The 22,125-nt window shown below is 45.2% G+C and overlaps 1 protein-coding gene across 2 annotated transcripts in view; it reads right to left on the reverse strand.

Annotated features, from left to right (window-relative positions):
- The window catches only part of EIF2AK2 (eukaryotic translation initiation factor 2 alpha kinase 2), a 300,514-nt gene that overhangs the window by 231,639 nt on the left and 46,750 nt on the right, over nt 1-22,125 (reverse strand). For both annotated transcript variants that reach the window (XM_085611364.1, XM_085611363.1), the window contains exon 4: nt 3,782-3,930. In XM_085611364.1, coding sequence (XP_085467490.1) covers nt 3,782-3,930 — 149 coding nt within the window. The remainder of the gene's footprint in view (nt 1-3,781; nt 3,931-22,125) is intronic.

The raw sequence follows: 22,125 nt of genomic DNA on the forward strand, positions 1-22,125 counted from the left end.
CTTCCTCAACTGGATCACTGTGTAACTCCACCCCATGATAATGTGCCGCCCACTGTAAGAGGTGGTGGAACCCCAGGGAGTCCTCTGGTGGAGACGGCCTGGATGGATAGAGATCATCCTGAGGCACATCTGGGACATCGGGATTGTGATAATCCTCCCATGGGTCGGGTGTTCCCGGAGGAGTGGGGTCCTGCGGGGTATCTGTAAGATCATAGAATGGATCTCCGTGGTCATCAGGGTCTGGAGATGGGGTTGGAGACCGATGAGGCAAGGGTGGAGAAGGTGGGGGTGGAGATGGAGGGGGTGGAGGAGGAGGAGGAGGCGGAGGAGGAGGTGGAAGTGGTGGGGAGGGTACTCTGAACAGGGATGTGGCAGAGTCCTTCCGTTTTGGTGGTGGAGGAGGAGTTGGCTTATCCAAAAGTCTTTTCTTGGAAGACAAAGTTAAATGTCCAGTCCTGGGATCCTTAGTTAAAGTCTTTTGAAAAGGATCCGGTGTGAAAAGCTCCTCCGGCACCGATTCCTCTCTCGGTGCCGATGTTTTCAGAACCGAAGGCTTTGTTGGTTTCTCCGCGCCGTGCTTTCTCGGAGTGTCCGATTTTTTGGTCGGCGCCGAAGCAGGCTTTGACACGGAAGGGTCGGTGCCGAGGGATTTGTGTTTGGTCGGCACCGAGAGGCCCGGTTTTGGCACCGATGGCTTCGGAACGGAGCTTGGCTTCTTCGGTGCCGAAGAATGTTTTGGGCGCCGCTAGGAGGCTGGCTCGGTCCCGAGCCGCCAGGAGACTTGTGATGCTTCTTCACCGGGCCCGAAGGTGGGGTGATGGAAGTAGTATGTTTGGTTTTCCCTAGGCCTGGAGGCGAAGGGGTAACCTGAGTCTCTTTCGGCATGGGCGCGGGGGTAAGAGGGGGTAGAGTACTCACGACCCTCTGCGCCGGTGTGATGTCCTCCACGTCGGAGTCGTCGGCCTCGGAAGCGCTGACGACGTCGTCCTCCAGCTCGGTGTGCTGCTGTCCCGAAGTTCCGGTGTCTTCTCCGAAGATGTCAGGTGGAGCCAAGGTCGATGAGTGCGCCATGGTGCGTCGAGCTCGTCGATCCCGAATAGTCTTTTTCGAACGAAAAGACTTGCAAGCGGGGCAGTCTCGGGCCTCGTGTTCGGGAGAGAGGCAGAGGTTGCACACCTGATGCAGGTCGGTGTGGGGAAATTTAGACCCACATTTTGGGCACTTCTTGAAGGGAGTCCTTTCCATCGGCCGAGACCGGAGTCGAGATAGGCCCGAAGGCCGCTGCCGATGCCTGGAACTGAAGAAGTGCAGAAGAGAGAGATGAAGAAGTCGATTTCGTTTAAGAATCTCGATGGACGAGGATTTTTCGTCGAAGGTCGAACTGGAAAAGTTCGAAGCCGGAGCACGAAGTATTACATCCGAGCCCGATGGCGGAAAAAAACAATCTGAGGATGGAGCCGAAGCCCATGCGCAGTACGGACCGAAGGAGGAGTCACCGAACTCGTGACTTCCAAAGACTGTCCAAGAACAAAAACAAACTGCAAACATCCGGGCCCAACAACAGATGGCGATCTATGCACAGTGTATAATCTGCAGCTCATATGCCTCGAACAGAAAGAAATGAAAGCCATTGTGTGCAAACTACTTTTCAGAAGTGTTCACATCTGTGAAATGACATGGGCTGTTTCCAGTGCTGATGGACAGAGCTGTCGTCCAATGGCATAAGTAAGCTAAACAACAGAAGCCAGTGTAAGTGTATGTTGTGTTTTGTGGGTTGTGCACGAGTGTGGTAAGTGATGACATGATCGCATGTCAGCTAGCTAATGTTGCCTATAGGTGAGACTTAAAAGCACATAAATGGCGTCCGACCTACCCTGCATGGAGCAAATCTGGATAACACTAAGACTGATGGCGGCCAAACGCAACATTGCACGTCTGTTGGGAGCGGAAAAAATAACACAATTAAGAGACTGGGAAAACGATATGGACTTGTGCATGATTGCAGAAAAGGTGGTGTCTGAGGGATGGGTATGTCCCCAAACATATGGGGAAAATGGAATGAGCACAGAGACTATTGCCAAGACTAGTGTTGATTCTTTGGTTGCGGATCAACCTGTCTCAACTGTATTTGCTGGATGGGTGGGGGAGGACTCACAGGTGGGTGTGGAGTGATGGATCATTGTCTCTAATGGACTAAGTCGTTACAAGGCAGTGTATTGTTATCTTTATTTCCTTTACGATTTGTTGTTCTAAAGCCTACAATAAACGAGAACTGTAAAAACAAACACATAAATGGAATTTTGAAAAATAAAAGATTTTTTTTTTATTGTAGAGGGTGGTTTGACTGTATCTAAAGTGAAGTCCGAGTAGTTTAAGAAACTGTGATGAGGAGACAAGGACTTCAGGCGAACAGACTACAGGTATAGAATCAGAACGGCATTACAACAAAGTGTCCTGGCAGTTGATTCCTGCATACAAATAATATAAAGCTGTACATTTTGACACTAGAAATGCACAAACAGAGAACTCAAAAATTAAGTCTGCTAAGAGCTATTTTGTCTGTAGGAAGCAAGAAAAATATGTAAAACACACAGCACTGGATGAAAAGTATTCTGAGACGTAGTGAGCACATTATGTCTTTGAGAATAACAAACGCCTGACACAAATAAGGTAAGTGTTTCTTATAAAGTACATCAGAGGAGCAGTCAAGCGTCTTCGTTTCCAGGCACCCTCGGGCCTAAGACATGGCACACTGGTTGATTTATTTTTGTCTGGAAGATTTTATTTTGCCCTGAAGTATTCTCGCTTGGAGCTAGTCGGTTTAGCTGTGATTGCATTATCTCCCGCTATTATTTGGTCAATCAGATCTAAAACACTAGTCCCAAACTAAACGGAGACCATAACACCACATAGTTTTAATAAAATCCTAAATTATTCTTTAAGCTTCAGTTGTGTTCTTTGCATTCCCTTCTGCTCATTCAAGTGCATGACTACAGATGGTTACATGGTATGGGCTGGAGGGTTTCTTGATGGACTAAGTGACTTAATGAAAATTGTAGCTTCATCTAATAATCTGCAAAATTACTGATTTCTTTGTGAAACAGCTGCTTAAAAAACAACTTTCCGTTACTGTTATTCCCTAATACCTGGACAGATGCATCACTTAAAAACCTTAAATTAACAAAGTGTGCATGGGATTAAGTCTTTGCAAGGAGTAATTTTTAAGAGGCAACCCTGGTTAAACTGTCTAAAAATGTGTAAAATCTTACTTGAGCATTATACATATTCCCACGAAATATGCACAAATGCTATTCTATTTGTCAACTTAGTATCAAAGCAGCTGTAAGGTCACCTAGGGGTCACATAGGGTCTTGGGCCAAGGTCAGCGGACACGATAATTCTCGCCTCGTGCCTAATCTAACCATGAATCCCACTCAGCAACTCTGGGCAATAGCTTGCTTAATCTCCACTTACGGCCCCATCAGCGCCGGGGATGCTTGTCTTCACCTTGGAGATGCCCAGTAGGGACCATCTCACAGGGAAAGCAAGGATGGGTTCCCCAGCAGCACACAGCGCCGGGACACTCTTGGGAGTAGCCGCGCGCTCAGCAAATACCCAGTAACATAACATAACATAACCTCCTGTCCTAACTACGAAACCAAAACATTCATCACCTACACTGCAACACAACTCTACTCATAAGAAAAAACAGCATCAGACTGTTGAAAAGACAATCAAACAATCAATCGAGTTAAAAAACATAAAAGTACATATTCCTTACGTTGGAAGGTGTGAGGGACCGTCCTGTTTAATCTCTTTAAACTGATGCAGAATTCCCTCACCAAGGCAATATTCATTCAGTCTGCTAACGTAATTAGTGTCTCCACTTTCCAAGTCTGGGTTTGATGATTTAGATGAGTCATTAACAATCTGAGTACAGAGCAGAGGGAAAAAATTTGTTTGCATGAGAATGACATAGCAAAATGTGCAGAAAGGTTAGGTTTAATCAATATTTTAAGCAACAACGCAATTTACCCAAACCATAAAAAAAGAAAATGTGAAACGTACGTGCAGGCTAATGCTTTCTAACTGTCCTGGCATGTTATTTAGCATAAAGTCAATATCAACATCAAAGCAAGAACTGTACAGTGGTGATCCTTTTTGTGTCTGATTATTTTATTAAATAAGTCATAATAGTAAATGTCTTTATTCGGTTAAATGCTTAACTATAAAAACTATAAAATATATTATTCATACAAAAACTATACATAAACTCATAAAATCTCGATTCATTGTCTTAAGTAAAATAACACAAGTAGTTCATTCTGAAGCAATAGTTAATAAGGATAAAAACAGTGACTACAACATTACATTACTCAACCAACTGAAACAAAAACAACCAATAACCACAAGCATCAAAACATTTTATTTCAAAATAGAAAAAAGAGAAGAGGGAAAATAAGGAATGGGGAAAAGGGGGTAAATTGATTTTGAAATACAATGCACCTACTAAGTAGCAGATTTTTCTTAATAGCTACAGTTCATGAATAAGAACATGTATTTAGCAAAAAATAACTTAACAATTCATTGTGTAACAGATATGAAGATATAATAAGGAACAATAAAAATCCATCAGTCATGAAGGTTTGACAACTTTCTGTTGTCTGATCAATTTTCAAATATATACCAGTAAGGAAGATAAGGAAAATGTTACATACCCTGTAAGCACCTGTTTGTGGCATGGAGTGCTGTGAAATCAGATGCTGTGCATACTCTTGCCATCTATTGTTGGGCCCGGATGTACGAGTTACTTACCCTCAGTAACGATGTATCTGGTAGAGACGTTGTCTAGCCGCAGAATCCTTAACTAAGAATATCCCCAGGCGCCAGACTGGATCCGGAGATTTTTTGCAGCAGCACCTCGGCGTGCCGGAAGACGGCGCCACATGACCCCGCCCTGACGTCGTCCAAATACGTGACGTCAGCAAGGTCATTCAAGTCCCTACCGGCGCGCTGACATCAGTTTTCTTTTGAGAAACTTTTCCATGGTACAACGCGGAGCCACCAACAAAAAAACTGTGAAAGTATGGGAACAGTGTGCGAGGGATAAAAGCCCATGAACAAAGAAGGAGGATGGTTGATGTAGGAAAGTGGCTCTGTATATACTGTTCCCAAATAGGTAGGTACAGTGTGTACAGAGTCCACAGTCCCCAGAGGTTTGGCAGAGGCTAAAGTTAGATATAACCTTACTCTCTAAAGTGGTAGCTTGGTCGAGCAGTAAGGCAGTATCAGAGGACAGTGTAAAGCATTTGTTGTACACACTCAGTCAGCAAATGGTCTCACACACTCAAGAACTGAACTCTAGGAGGCCAATGATTTGTATATAACAATATATGGTTGTTTTATTTTAGAACCAACGTTAGGTATCAAAATATACTTTCTCAGAATGAGATGCTATAGTTAAACACTTTGCAATAGGAAATTGACTTTCGAATGCAATAGTTACAGTTTGTTGCAATAGGCAACACAATTTCAAACAAAAATAATACATTGAGCTCAATGGGAATTTCAAGTTAAATGCAATTGATTACTTTTAGGATTACTTTTCTAACTCCAGGACTGGATCCTAGATTCTGTCCTGGGACAGTTCCTCGAAACAGGTGAGTAAATACGATTTAGTTACTGTTGTGATTTTTAAGCAATATTTTGGTATTTTAAAAGTTGACACTTAGAAACTTTTTATAATGAAATCACCAATGTTATCCTATAGGAGGAAATTCACTTAGCAGGTAAGTGGGGTTATTGTTACTTTTTCTAGCTCAGTGTTGGCTCCTGGATCCAGCACTAGTGTACCACCTGTAAGCAGTTGAGAGAATGCGTTTACATAATACAGGTGATTTTTAACGAATATTTGTAAGTTTGCAAAATCGACACAAACTTTTTAAGCAAAAACCAGGCAATGTTATCCTATTGAAGGAAATTCAAGTTGCAGGTAAAGTATGTTCTCGTTACTTTTGTAATCCAGTGCTGGGCTCCTAGGCTCAGTACTGGGACATCTATCTAAAACAGGTAAGTAATTACGTTTTCACAGTTGGAACGATTTTGAAAGAATATTTGTAGTTTGCAAAAATCGACACTTAGAAGGGATCGTACAGGGGGACCCAGCCGAGACACGCCCTGACGATACCACATCCCCGACGTCCCGGGAGGGCAAGAACTCATTTGACACCGGGGGCGAACCTGCCGGCGAGTACGTCGGGGACCCCACAGATAGCGGAGGCCCCGAGGACACCCCAGGAACGGGAGAGGACCCAAGTGAGGCCTGCAAGGCCTTGGCATAGGCCTCCATTTGGGCCCGTGTTGCCCTCACACTCAGATAGGGTGGGTAGGGAAAGGGCGTCTTGTGGGGGTGCGGGACCGGAATGTTCCGGGAACCAGCGCCCCTGAGGGAGGTGGGAGGTGGAGGTCGAGGACCTCGGTGACATACGTCTCAACTTACCAAGAAGTGGTGAACGACGGCCTTGGGCCCCTTAAGGTGAACAACGGTGGAACTGCGTTGAAGAGGTCGGGAGACGAGACGACTCCGACTGGGACAGCCGTGCCGAAAGAACCTTCATCAGCGCTCCCGCCGGGACTTCGGTTTGAGCTGTTGGCAGGCATCGCAGTCCGTGGAGTCGAGGTGCTCGCTGAGACACCACATACAAATAAGATGCGGGTCCGTCACGGACATTTGGCACGAACAGGAAGTACAGAATTTAAAGCCCGAGGGCATCTCACACTGTTCCAGATGCAAAAGCATCAATGAACGGTCTGAAAACACGCCAAGGGAACCGCTCACTCCGGATCCGCGTTGTACGCGGAAAAGAAGGAAACTGATGTCAGCGCGCAGAGGTGCTGCTGCTTCCGGATCCAGTCTGACGCCTGGGGATATTCGAAGTTAAGGAATCTGCAGCTAGATGTCTCTATCAGACGTGTGCAAGTTGCTTTTCTTTGAAGAAGTCGCTAGAGTCACGAGGTAGAGTGACTCTTCTTCATGCTGGTAATTTGCATGGTCATAGACTCCATTGTTGAATTGTTTTTCTGCATGGCCGGTGAGGAGGCCATAGAGGCTCTATTTTTCGAAGAGGAGTAAGAACGATCAAAGTTCTTTCAGATTTAGCCTAGCATGTCTGGATGCATTTCACCATTCATCTGGCAGTGACAGATTTGGACAGAGTCCTCCCTTTATGGGGTTTGGAGAAAGCAACAACGACTTGTGTATTCCTAAATGGTTAATTTCTGTCAATGTAATACATGAGGGCTCACTTCAGATCCAAAGTATGGCGAGCCTGTTCCTCAACTGAGTACGGATGTCGGAAGAAGACGGAGTTGATTAAGGTGAAACTGAGAGGCCACCTTAAAGAAGAATTTAGGATTGGTGTGGAGGACAATCCTATCCCTATGTACTGCAAAGAAAGGTTCTTCTAAGTTTAGTGCCTTTGGCTCACTGAAACGTCTGAGTGAAGCGATGGTGATCAGAAAAGCCACTTTTCAAGAAAGGAATTGTAGGGGGCAGGAGTGGAGGAGTTCAAATGGAGGACCCATGAGCATATTTAGTACAATTTTGAGGTTCCAACAGGGGCTGATGCGGCCCAAGGAGGAATGACTCTTGAGACACTTCATGAAAGCCTTAATGACTGGAACTCTAAAGAGAGAACAATGTCTGTTCTGGAAATAGGTGGCCACAGTGGCCAGGTGTAGCTGTATAGAGATGAATGCCAGTCTGCAAAAATGCAGTGAAGCAGATAGCAGACACTGTCCTGCACTGTGGTTGTTAAAGGGTCGATCTGTTTTGAGTGACAGTAGAATACAAACCTCTTCCACTTGGCCGCATAGCAAGCACAGGAAGCAGGTCTGCATGCTTCCGTGAGAATGCTCATGCATTCAGGTGGAAGATTAGGGTATGCAAACTCTTGGAGCTCAGGAGTCAAATCACAAAGTTGAGAGACCTGGGGTTTCGGTGCCTGATTTCTCTATGGGTCTGAGTGAGAAGGTACGGCCTGATGAGAAGCCTCTTGGGCGCAACCAGTGAGAATGTTATCAGAACGTGAACCAGGGCTTATGGGCCCATGTGGGAGCCACTGAGATGAGGGCGAGACATTTGCTGAAGCCTCAAAACCATAAATGGAAGTAGTGGGAGAGGCAGAAAAGCGTAGTTAAATATCCCTGATGCAATCATTCATAGTGCACTGCTCCTGGATTGTGGGTATGGGAACCTGAATGAGATGTCTGGGTATCTGGCTTTTTCTACTGTGGCAAAGAGGTCTATTTTTGGCAAGCCCCATTGCCGGAAGTACTGGAGGAGGACTTGTTGCAGCATCCCGCGGAGCTGGTCGGCGAATTGTTGCCCATTCACAGAAGGTACTCTGCTAGCAGATAGATTTTGTGATGAAGAGCCTAGCACTAAATGCTCAGGGCTAAAGAGCTGGGGAGACCGGATGCCATCCTGTTTCTGAAGATAATACATTGCTATCATATTGGCCTTCCAAACGAGCACAACCTTGCCCGTTAGGTGAGATAGAGAAGCCTTCAGCACTAAGTGACTGGCTAGGAGCTCCAAGTAGTTGATGTGGAAGCCCTAATGTCTGGGCTCCCATTGGTCTTGAACATACAGATCCTGCAAGTGTGCACCACATCCTGTAACAGTCTTCAGAGGAACTGGGTCAAGGAAAGGCCAACCTTGAACAGGTTGTTGGTATTCCACTACTGCAGAGAGCAAGAAGTGTGACAGCCAATGAACACAATGATCCTCCACTAGAAACAACTGTTGTACTAGACATTTCTGCACCAGACGCATGTGTAACCTGGTATGGGGTACTATGGCAATGCAGGAGGTCAGCATGACAAGGAGGCGCATGACTGCCTTGACTGAGACCTGACGATCTGGTTGGAAAAGAGGGCTCAGTGCTTGACAGCACAGGATCCTGGCAGGCTTTGGATATGCCATCCCAAACTCCAAGCTGAGAATTGCCCCATGGAAGGGTTGGATCTGGAGGGGCTGTAGGTGGGAAATGGGGGTGTTGATTGTAAGCCCTAAGTCGTGTAGGAGGTTTATCATAATCTGTGTGTGTTTGCGGCAGTCTTGCTTAGCCAGTCATCCAGGTAGGGGATGACATGAACGCCCTGTCTGCGCAGATGAACGGCCACCACATCAAGACATTTCATGAACACATGGGGTGCAGTGGTGACCCAAACTTCTTTCAGCAGTTACACTTTAATAAAATATTCCCATGTTAGCCTACGGAGCTATTGTGCTACAATGGGAACAACGAAAAGGGCAGTCTTTTCCTCACCAGGGCATATAAAACATCTTTTATAATATCCCTGCTTATAGTTACAAGGCACTGTACCCCTGGGGCACCTAGGTGTAACCCATGGGGTGACTTATATGTAATAAGGTAGTTTGAGACTTTGGAAGTAACTTTGATTTCAAAGTCGAATTTGCATATAATTTTAATGTAAAGGCAGCCTGGAAATCAAGGCTGCCTTTAAAATGACAGCAGGCAGCACAGTAAGTGCACACTTAAATGCATTCATTCTACTGGGCCTCTAAACCTACACGCCCCATTATATACTAGGGACTTACAGCTAGGCTGTTAGTACCAATTGTAATTAAACCTAATTACCATATACAACGTAATAACCTGCATCCGTGCCCCACTGTTTAAAAGACCTGAGTCAGTGCATGAGTAACAGGCTTCCCCTGTTCACCTTGCCACCATTGGTGAAGCATGTGTGTCAATCTGCCATATAATAACAACTCTCCCCCCCCCCCGGTAGTCCCTTTGTGTTGACTAATATTTGGAAAGGTGGGACAGTTTCTCCATCATATAGGTCTCCCAGAGTAGTTATCCCTACCTCGAGCTACTGTTCCAATTCCTTATCTGTGAGCGACCTGCCAGTAGAGGGAAATTCCAATATTGGGTGCTATGTTTCAGTATTGTAATTGCTGTCTTCAGCAGTAGGTGGAGGTCATGGAGGTTTAGCAGACAGGAATAGAAATCTATGCAGGTCAACCCCTTGTAAGCTGGGCCGCATTAGTTGGGTCTTTCTCTGGATGTGTCCTGCCAGTCAGTGAGCCAGCCATTGGAGTTGCGCTGCATTGTATTAGCCCTTAGAATCTGGAGCTCACATACAACCTTGATCTGTTGTACGTCTTTGTTTAGCAAAACAAACTCTACATTTCCCCTGGACCCAAATCAGTTCGATCAGTAAGGCATTGAATCACTTAAAGTAGGATGTAGGTATGGGCACTAGTAAGATGACAAAGTAATATAAGAAGCTCGAAAGCATTCCCATTTTTCCCACTGCTTTGTGACCTGAGGTAGAGTGGGCACCACCTAGCCCAAGTTACCCTCCAGCAAGTCGTAGTGAGTATGATACATATTAAAGCTAAGGTATCGAAATGTGTGTAGCCCACCGGATTTCCCTATTCCCAAGGACTGCCAATGTAGTAGGTGAGGTGCGTCCTAAGGGAAATAAGTACAATTTGGAATTATTTTGTCATAGCCCAGAGGTCACCCCGAAGTCTTGTAGGATTTTTTGCATTGGGGTAAGGTCCAGAGATTATGGACATAAAGTAGTATATCGTCGGAGTAGAGTGAGATTATTTCTATTGTTTGTCCCAGTGGTATTGCCCAGGCACAGCCCTGTTCTCATAACTTAATGGGCAGAAGTTCAATGGCCAATGAAAACAGCAATGGGAACTGCGGGCGTCCTTGTCTTGTGCCCCACTTTACTGCGTAACGTTCTGAAATATAGCCGCCCGTTTTAGGGGGTGCTGTACAGAGGAGCCAAATTCAATGGGTCATAATGTCATACTGTAGCACTTTAGAACCTCCATGAAGTATGTTCAGTCAAGGGTATCAAAAGCCTTTTCAAAATCCAGGGATAGACACGCTGCTTGCGGCTACATCGTATGCGTTTCAAATATCTGATAGAACTATAACATATAGAACGAGATGCTATTGCAAGAGATTAAGCCGTTCTGATCTTCGTGTATCAGGCCCGTTAGGAAGGGCAAAAGTCTATCTGCCAGCAGTTTACTATGAATTTTGTATTCTGAGTTTAGTATAGAAATTGGTCTGTAAGAGGGCAATGATTGAGCATCCCAGCCAGGCTTCAGTGAACAGATAACTACAGCCACATTCAGAGATGTCGGCAATTCACCCTTCTCTGCCACACCTGCGATATAACTTTAGTAGCCATGGGACCAATAGGGTCATATACGTGTCATAGAGTTCATTGGGGAGGCCCTCCGTGCTGGCATTTGCCTTGTACTAGTGCTCGGATTGCTCTTTTTATCTCCTGTACTGTGACTAGGGTGGCCAGTGTTGTGGCCGGTGCTTGTGATACCTGCAGGAAAGCCACATCTTTTAAAATGTCTCAACTGAGGCATTATTACTGCACTGTGATGCAGAGTATAACGTGGAGCAGACTTGGTTAATCTCATTTTGTTTTCCCACTCGTCTCCCATCTTTGATCATGATAGCTGAGATGGGCGTTTGCGGGTTGAATTGGTTTTAGTATCCACGCCAGGAGTCAACCAGCCTTTCACCCTCTGTGTGGGATTTGTCTCTGTAGGTTGCATGGTCCAAACAGTGTAGATGCTCAAGCAGTCTGCTGAATGTTTGTCCGACCTCATTGAGAGTGTTGGTTTGCTTCGGAGTCTGCATTGCTGCGTGCTCCAGTGCCAAAAGCAAGCTTACCACCAATCCAATATTCGATCAGTGCATACTAGGAACGCCCAATGTCATCCAAATGTGTACTCCTTGCAGCACTACCTTAGAGGTCTCCCATTGTATCAATGGGGATGAGGCAGTATTATCGTTATCTTGAAAGTAGTGGATGATATTCTCCCCTATTTCTTCCTTAAAACCTGGATATTCCAACCATGATGGTTGGAGTTTCCAGGTAGGGATATGATTAGGCACCATGCCCCATTGCATACTGCGTGCGAGGAGGGTAATGGTGAATGGGAGTGATCAAGGTCTGAATCTAATACACTATTTAAATCCCCACCCAATATCCAGGCTATAGTTACCCAGTCGACCAATGTTTAAGAGATGTGATTGTTCAAATTTCATCACTGTATGACATTTGAGATAATTTTCAGCAAGGTTAGAGATCACAAACCTCAACAAATTACATTATACTTTAATCATGATCAATATCACTTAAACAAATCAATTTCCTGATTGGTTCTTTGATTGTGATATACTGCTAACCTAGATTGTAAATTACTTTCCACTAAATTCAATAGACTTGCTTCTCACTGCAATCATACTAGTCATTGTCATTTCATTAAAAATACCACAAGATTGGTGCAACACTATCTAAAGAATCCGATTCATAAAAACAAGACCTTCTTGTCAAACAAGACAACTATAGGTGATCAACAAACAAAAAACATGAGACATCAGGAAGCAGCTTGGGCTCAACTAATTGGGGCAATTAAAATCAAATAATATGAAATCAATGTGAAATCATGTTGGGCTCTGACTGGTCAAGGAACTGAGGTGCATAGAACAAAAATATATTATTTCATTTGATTTTGAATCTTCTGACTATTCTAATACTTCATTAGATATATCATAAAACGAAATAATGACTGATCAAAAATTGTAGATCTTTACATGTAGCAAGTCTAACAGGCACATGCATCAAGCATAAAAATAGCGATTCCTTATTTGCGATTTTTAGGGACTCGCAAATAAGGAATCGCTATTACCTATGCATGATGCAGATAGCGATTAAATACCGATTCACAAATAATCGCTAAACATATTAGTGATAAACCAAAATTAATCGCAAATCCCGTGAAACACAAATTGCGACCTCGCAATTAGCGATATCGCTACTTGAGAGATCGCTAATTGCGAGATCGCAATTAGCGAGATCGCAATATTATCGAGTCACATTGGGAGCAGGCTGATGACTTCACAACCAGGAAGTCAGTCAGCCCATGCTGCAGTCTGGGCCCAGAGGAAGTGAGAGCAGGAAGCAGAGTTTTGGGGGAGAGCTGTGAAAAGGAATACATTGTTTCCAGACACCTGCATATACCAAAAATGGCCCTAAAGTCAGCAGAAGAGGGGGCAGTGGCCAGAACGCGAAAGATCAAATTCAGTGAGAGGGAACTAGAGTACTTCATTGAAGAGGTGGTAAAGAGCCATGATAAGCTCTTTGGGAAGCTCTCACTAAAAGTTCCAGAGGCAGAAAAAAGAAGGATCTGGAACCGGATCAAGAACAAAGTCAATGCTGTGGGTGTGACACACCGCAGCATAGAAGAGTTGAAAATAAGGTGGTATGACCTGCAGAGCCGTGCCAAGGAGAGAACTGCACAGAGGCTGAAGTAGGCGAAGAGCACTGGAGGAGGACCCTCAACAGTCCCTGACAACACAGCCCTGGTGGAGGGCACAATCCTGCCAGAAGCTGCTGTGGGAGTAACGCAGTAGGATACATCCGATGCGGCCTGCAGTACACAAGGTAAGAGGCACTATAATATACACATCAATGTAAATACAAATTGTGCCCATACTGTAATTAAAAGCCAATCAGCTGTAATCAACTCCAGTCCACATTTCACATAGTTGTAGTCCCCAGAGCCAAATTGGTAGTCAAATACCACATTGTGAGGCCATAGTTTGAAAAATGCATTTCAGTCAGTGATTACAGACTGTGAGAATTTAAGAGCAAACAAAATTTAATGTGGCAAAACATTAGCACCAACACGAATTAATATTGCACTGTTTCACACCACAGGTGCAGAAGAAGTAGACACTGATGACAGTGAATGCGGGGAGAGCACACAGACCACTGCAGAGACTGCAGTTGCGATACCTGTCACACCATCGAGCACATCCCAGGCCCCCCCAAGACGCAGGGCCACAGTCCCTACTCTTCAGTCAATGGAGAGCGATCAGGATCCTGAAAGGGCCCCTGCACCAAGCCAGCCTAGTGTGAGGACCACCACCACACCTCAGGCACTGGTCCGGATGACACAAAGACGCAAGTCAAGGGGCCACATAGCAGCACAGGAGGCAGCAACTCCAAATGTGTGGGGAGGTGTGGAGTCGCAGATGATGAGGGTGCAGCGCCTGCAAGCACGACACATGGGAGCCATCAACCTGCAAATGACGAAGATGAACAAGAACATTTCAGTCATGGCAGATCGCGTGAGTGAACTGACTCAAGCAGTTTTGGAAGGCAACAGGCACACTAATGCCACATTGCAGGAGCTTGCGCGTGTGATGCAGGAGGGACACAACACAGAGAGGAGTAGGCATCGCCAATTCATGGTGCGCTTGGCTGGCTATACCAGATCGAACAATAAGTTGTGCAACGCGACTGCACTGCTGTCACGGAGGTCGGTGGCAATGCAAATTGACATGGGCATTGTTGTGGGGATGTGGCCAGGGCCCTTGGCCAAGTAACCACTGCTGTTGAACAGCTCCAGGCTGGTACTGGTGGACTCAGCAATGTCACAGGAGATGAGGGGAGTGAGGGGGCATCCAGCCTTACAGCATGTCAGCGCCTGTCAGCACTGGCAGGAGGGGCAGTACACGTCGTTCAACACCTACACTTGCACCCATGGGTGGGGATGCAGATGCAGGCGAAATACGTCTTGGTGTGCGTGGGAGGAAGCGCTGAGCACAAACATACCTCCGGACGATCTTCCATGGTGGCGTAACCATGTTCAAGACATTCATAGTGACTGGGAATGAAGTCCAAAACTTTATTTAATTTGTGCTTTGGTACATGCAGTGAATGTGCCCTTAAGCAACATCTATGTTTAGCCACACACCACTACCTGCTCACGTGCAAATTAAAACTTTGCAGGTCAAGAATGCGAGTCTTTTGTCTCATTATTACTTACCTCTGAAGTAATGTTGGGTGATCTCTGCACGTTTCCTCTGCCCTTCCGCTGAGCTTGCAGGATGCAGGTGTCGTGGGTGTACAGGGGGCTGGTTGTCCTCAGTGTCGTACGCCTCTATGGGTATGCCTCTCCTTGTAGCTATATTGTGCAACATTGCACTTGCTGCCACTATCCTACAGCAGGTTTCCGGCTGGTACAGCATCGCTCCACCAGTTTTGTGCAGGATGCGGAGGCAACTTTTGAGCAATCCAAATGTCCGTTCGATCACATTACGTGTCCTGATGTGTGCTGCGTTGTACCGCTGCTCTTGTGGGGCGGCTGGGTTCAAGTATGGAGTCATGATATAGTTCCTCACGGCTTATGCACTGTCACCTACAGGGTAGTAAGCACGGTGTTAGTGTCAGGTATGCATTGCCATTTCAGATTAAATTTGTGTTCATAAGTATATTGTCTTACCTAGCAGGTGTCCTTCGCCAAATTCCCCCCTGAGCAGGCGTGTGTGAATGCCACTGTGTCGGAAGATGTATGAATCATGAGTGCTCCCAGGATATTGCGCTACAATGTCGGTTATGATGTTTTTCCCATTGCACACTGCTTGGACATTGATTGAGTTATACGATTTCCGGTTACGGAGGATATACTCATTTACTGCTGGTGGACATATGGCTACGTGGGTGCAATCTATGCATCCAATCACATGAGGGAACTGGGCTAATCAATAGAATTCGAGTTTTGTTTGGCTCAATTCCCTTTGGGTTGTGGGAAGGTGATGTGGTTGTTGATCAGAGTCATCATGGCAGCCAGGAAGGATCTGAAGAAACGTGAGAGGGAGCTTTGTGATACCCCTCCAGCTACTGCCACTACCCCCTGGAAACTTCCTGATGCAAGTAGGTGCAGGCAACATAGCACCTGGACATGGGTAGGGATTGCATGGGTCCTACGTGTCTGGCGCTGCATTAGTGGTTCCAATTTGGCTATGAGGTAAAGTTTCATAGCAGCGTTCATCCGGTACTTATCATATATGTCCTCAGCAGTTTGTCCCAATAGAGTGATGCGCAGGCGGAATATCCTCTCCTGGATTCTCCTTCTGGCCTGGCCTGCTGCATGGATCCTCATCCTCCTCGCAAACACGTAGAGTGCCGCCATTGTGTAAGGCCTCTATGGCCTCATTGGTCAGTTTAAATAGCCCTCTGCAGCTTATCAGCTGTAGGGATTTTTTTTTTTTTTTTACCACCTGCTTCTGATTCCCCTTAATCTGCACCTGCTAAATAGCGAAATTCATGGGAATCGCTATTTGCGATTTTTCATGCATTGTGAGTTTTTTTTGCGATTCTTTAATTGCTCACGATTTTTTTTCCTCGCAAATAAGGATTCGCTATTATCTTGTTTCCCGGTATTAGCGATTCGGTATAATTGCGATTTTTTGTTATTTGGTTGATGCATTGAGAAAGGCTAAAATGCGCTCACAAATAGCTATTCGCTAATTTTGCAAGCACATTTTAGCTTGATGCATGTGCCTGTAAATCTTATACCCATTGATGTAGTAAAATGTGATCTCACCTTTTGGAGACTATTACTATGTCTATTATTATTATTATTATATTTAAGTTTGTAAAGCGCTCAGCTACCCGTAGGTTTCCCGGCGCTAGAAACCAAATGAGAGGGGAAGAGTCAGAAAGGAAGGCTGTTACATATTGAATAACCAATTTTTTACCTGTCTGCGAAACTTAAGGTAGCAGGGTTCAGTTCGCAACCGGAGAGGAAGGGAGTTCCAGAGTGAGGGGGCCAACCAAGCGAAGGAGCGGCCACCCATTCTGGATCTTTTGATTCTAGGAACCGAAAACAAATGCTGATTAGATGATCGCAGAGTGTGGGGGGGACAGTAGTGCTGTACCAAGGAGTTAAGATAGAATGGGGCCAGACCAGCATTTATTCTGTACATGAAGCAGAGGGCCTTAAATTTTGTCCGGCTTTCAATGCGGAGCCAATGCAGAGTGCGTAGAGCAGGGGTCTCCAACCTTTTCTGCAGTGAGAGCTACTTCTGATCCGTGAAAATGATTGTGAGCTACTAAAGGCCAAGCAACTTGTGAATCGTTCCCTAAGTCTCTTCACGCGCAGCTTCATTGACAAGGGATAAACAGATACCCATTAAGTGTCTGCAATGCACAATATGTAACCAGAGAGCCTGGTATAAGTTCTGGCTTTCCTCTTCAACAAACTGCATACTCCTGACCTCTGCCCTAACCAGCTAAGAAGACTACAACCATAAGAAACCATATGGACGTGCAGTGCTGTTCAAAACTGCAATCATACTAAAAACCATAACCTGCACATCTGTCTCTCACACCTTTTCATCCACCAAACTACTACGTTCCATAACTCGGTAATCGAACCTCGGTGGTCATCATGCACAACATGGAACACTTCCCACATAGGCTCACAAAATAAAGACAACACCTTTCCCACCACAAACCCTACACATGGATTGGCTTGCAGGGTAGTAAGCAGTATAAAGTAACACATGCTGCAATACAATTATTTTATTACATCATACCTACTTTTTATACTTTATCACAGGACTAGACCTTGAAATGCCTGAGTTCAGGGTTTGCACTGTACAAATTCTCCCCTAACAGACCATAAATGTGTCCATGTAATAATAACCTATTCCACATGTATGGTTCACATGACTTGCCACTTAGTTCATTATCATAGAATTGTCATCCAGGATGGTGGGAGTCCATGATTATTTCATGATTAAAAGCTATTGCTTCAAAAAATGCCTCTTAATCTTCAAATCCTGGTCAGTGGATCACGACACTCACCAGAGTCCTGAACATACAGCTGTATAAAAATATGCTTCCTATTCGAAACGAGGTGCATTTTTCTTGAACTCTCATAGCTCCACTTCCTGCCCATCAAATAATAAATGGACAGAAACAGTGTACATTGCTGCAAATAAGTATATTATTTTGCTTAAGGATTTCTGGTCCTGGGCGCGGAATCAAATTTTGTACTTTAAATCATATTTAAATTTCATTTGGTAAAATGTTTTCAACCAATTCACCAGCTTGATTATAAAAGTTGGTTCTTGAGCAATAAAATGGTCACTACAATATAACTGTGAACCTGGGATGCAGGAAATCCTTAATCCACTCCACATCATCTGATAATAAACTTCTCCATAACCATTCAGGAACAGAGTGTGATAATATACCAAAGACTAATTGTGATACTTATCAGTTAATAGAAAAAAAGAACATAGGGACTGGGTGGACCAAAAGTGCAGGACAGGGATACAAAGAGTTTGAATGATAAAAAAAGTCTACGTTTATTTATTCTCTTCTCTAAATGTTTGGAAAGCCTGTGTGAAATTAATTGGTATCTAGGGTTTCCAGTAACCAATAGGCAAGTGTTTGCCTCTGTAAATGAAAAAGCTTCCTTAGCAGAAAGGCCAAAGACAGAATGGGCATGGCACCAAAATACGTTTATAACTACCATAGCAGGTTTGATGCAGGATTCGAAGAAATACACACTGCTTCAGGTGACTTTAAGTGCCAGATTCACATAAAATTTATATTCCTGGCATATGTTAAGACAAAAGCAATTTACACCTGGGAGCCTACGTAAACCATGCATGGGTGAGTGATGCAAAAACTAGATGTAAATGTACTTTATGTGAATTTGATAAGCTGGAGGCGAGGTGGAAGAATCGGTTTTGTGTTTTACAAACAGGATTTTTATAGTAGCAGGAGGCCCTCGAAATAACGGTGCAAAACACACAACAGAACAGAAAGGTGGGGTCTGAGGGGTCCGGTCCAGACTGGATTACAGGAACAAAGATATGCTTAGGAAGGTTGGGTAGGAACATGCACACGAGAGATGATGATAGCAATTTGTAAGGTGCATAGTTACTCTAAGAATGTACAGGCACGAGGCAGCATAGATCGGAAAGTGATCTGAATGCTACGCAGCACACTGTACACATATTTCATCTGTATCACTGGGCGCCTTGCGCACGGTGCACAGTGTGGGTGGAATGTTTCTGAATGGCACAACAAATCATCAGTTTCCATGTTTGAATTCTGAAAATGAATTATTTCTAGCACGCCGTGCCAGCTGCAGGAACCTAAAGTTGTGGAGGGAATCTTTGAGCCATGTGTTAATGCTGTAAAATTGACAAGCCCTGGTTCCCCTCATCTGCTTCTGCCGCCTTTCTATGTCTGGTTCACAGCAGCAGGTGGTGGTGGTGTGATCTCTCACTGGAGGTGACATCTCCTGCCCCAGCCCCTTTCTCCCTGCGCTCTCCTATGTGGCCGAGGAAGGAGGTGGGAGGGAGGAGTGAGCCCAGCCAGACCCAGAGGCTGCTGCATCCCAGCAGAGAGGCACTGCCTGCTCAATGAGAGCCAGGGGAGGCAGAACTGTCAAAGACTGGGGCTCTCTTCTCCACTCCACTCACAGACCCCGCACACCGCAGGACCGCCGTGAAGACAGCCGCGGACTCATTGCTCCTCAACTGCTGTTCAGGAATTACAACAGCTCGCCTTTCCCTCGTGCTCCGATTGGTATCATAAGAAAAGTGATTTGTTTGGCTAATTAAAAGTTTGCTTTATCTTGTAGCAAAGAGCCACGAAGCAGCAAATCTGAGCTTGGGAAATTAATAAACGAGAACAAAGGGTATAATAAATAAAATATAGCGAGGGCACCCCACGCTCGGCAAAATGAAAGATGTTGACAAAAGACAATGTCAGATAAGACCCGTCACGTGTCAGGAGTAGGATGGATTGCGAAAAGGCACCCCGCGATCTCGAGAGGAATCTGGATTTTCTGTTTCTCCTTGCGGAAAGTCACGTGGGGAGATAGTATGCTCAGTCTTATTACCCGAAGAATAAGGCGGCAAAGCAGAGTTAAAAATGAACAATTTAGCTCAACAAGAGCTACATAACAGCCAAAGCCATTCGGAAGGAATTTGGTCCAAATGTACATGCTTGAAGTACTGCTCATATTTTATTTATTTTAGATGCCTCGAATAACGGCATGCACAGGCATCTATTGAAAAAAAATAAAGGTCCTCTTGCCCACATACCTGCTGTCTGTCTGGTTCTGCTTAAGGTGGCGGACACTGCATCTCCTGTATTTGAGCATGGAGATCCAATTATGCTATCAAGGTTGCCGATCCGGCCGCAAAAGTGCACAGGATCATAGAAGGGAGACATGCAGGAAAAGGCGCGCATCGTGGTTCTCCGAGGGCAGCAAACACTGCCCATGCGCTGGCTGACATCACCACTTCACCCCGCCCCAGATAGGCTCAAATAGCAGCTGCTTCCTACGGCGGGAGAGAAGCAACTTCAAAAGACCTAAAAAACGAACAAAACGCCAATGATAGGCTACAAAAGTGGAAGTCAGATCGCGAGCTACTGACAGGGCACCTGCGAGCTACCGGTAGCTCGCGATCGACTGGTTGGAGACCCCTGGCGTAGAGAGTTGGAGGTAGGGGATGTATTGGGTAGTTTACAGAGCAGTCGTGCTGCCATATTCTGGACTGTCTGTAGTTTACGAATCACCTCTTTGCAAGCTCCCAGGAGAAGAATGTTCCCGTAGTCCAGTCTAGAGGTAATTAAGGCCTGGACCACGGTTTTCTGAGTATCCTGGGGGAGCATCCAGATGATCTTACGCAACCACTTAATGATAGTGATGCAAGTGGAGGAAGTCTTAACCACGTGGTTTTTCATAGATAGCTGGTCGTCAAAAATGACGCCGAGGTTGCGAGCTGTTTTAGATGGAATAGGTAAAGTGCCCATTTGAGAGGGCCAATGTTGGGGTCCCCATAAGGTGGTATTATGGCCAAATAGAAGAAGCTCTGTTTTCCCCCCGTTCAATTTCAGTTTGTTATCATACATCCAAGCTGCGATGTTACTGAGTCCTGTGCAAAGGGAAGAGGGGGAAGAGTGTGAACCCGTGGAAAGAGAATAAATGACCTGGGTATCATCGGCGTACGAGTAGATAGTGAGCCCGGCTTGCTCCGCAATAGTAGCCAAAGGTCTGACATACAAATTAAAGAGCAAGGGGCTCAAGATGGAGCCTTGCGGAACACCGTACGCCGATTTATAGATTTGGGAGGCAGATGAGGAAGAAAAGACTTGGAAGGTACGGTTAGATAAAAAACTAACGAACCAATTGAGGGCTGAGCCGGTGATGCCAGATGATCTAAGGGCATTAATAAGAATGGGGTGGGAAACCGTGTCAAATGCGGCACTCAGATCAAGCAAAATGAGTGCCACGGTTTCCCCCCCATCCACACGGCAACGTATGTTTTCAGAGACCCCCAATAGAGTAGATTCCGTCGAGAAACCTGACCTAAAACCGGATTGGGATGGGTGTAGAATTCCCCTGGATTCAACATGGGAACAAAGTTGAGAGTTGATGTGCTTTTCCATGATTTTTGAAAAAACAGGGAGAAGTGAAATAGGACGAAAGTTAGAAGGAATACTATGGTCGGCATTGGCCTTTTTTAACAAAGGCACTATCATTGCATGTTTCCATGCAGAGGGTACTGTAGCTTCTCTAAGGGAGGAATTAAGAAGATCCATAATAAGTTCAAGGGACGAATTATCCAGCATTTTTAATATTTGAGGGGGAAAGGGATCCAACGGGGAGCCGGATTTGATTTTACTGATAATATCAGAGAGAGTGTTGATATTAAAAGAATCCCAAGTATCGATCAACTGTGAGGCAGGAGGACAGGTATCTCGTGAGACCCCTCTGAATCACAGGAGGTCGTAAGGTTAGATACTGTGGGGGGGAGGGGGGGGTCTGCTGAGCAGGGGTAAAGAACCTATCCTCTAAAGTCACTCGATCAGGAGATGTAGTTAAGGCTGGTGAGTGAGACGGAGAAGGAGGGGGGGCAGATTTTTCAAAATCGGAATATATGGTATCAATTTTGGCGATAAAAAATTCAGCCAAAGAGTTGCACTGTGCGGTATCAAGACAAGGTGGTTTGGGCTGACACAAGGCACCCGAGAGTTTTTGAACTACCTTAAAAAGTGCTTTAGGACGATTTTGTGCCTCAAGGATAGTTAGGTTGACATGTTCAGCTTTTGCAGTTTTCCATAGGGAATGATATTTAGCTAAGGCAGCTTTGTAAATTTGTTTAGAACACAGATCATATTTTATACGCCATTTGCGCTCGAGGTTTTTGCAGATGGTTTTTT

This window comes from Triturus cristatus, chromosome 6, assembly GCF_964204655.1.
Source record: "Triturus cristatus chromosome 6, aTriCri1.1, whole genome shotgun sequence".
Lineage (NCBI taxonomy): Eukaryota > Metazoa > Chordata > Amphibia > Caudata > Salamandridae > Triturus > Triturus cristatus.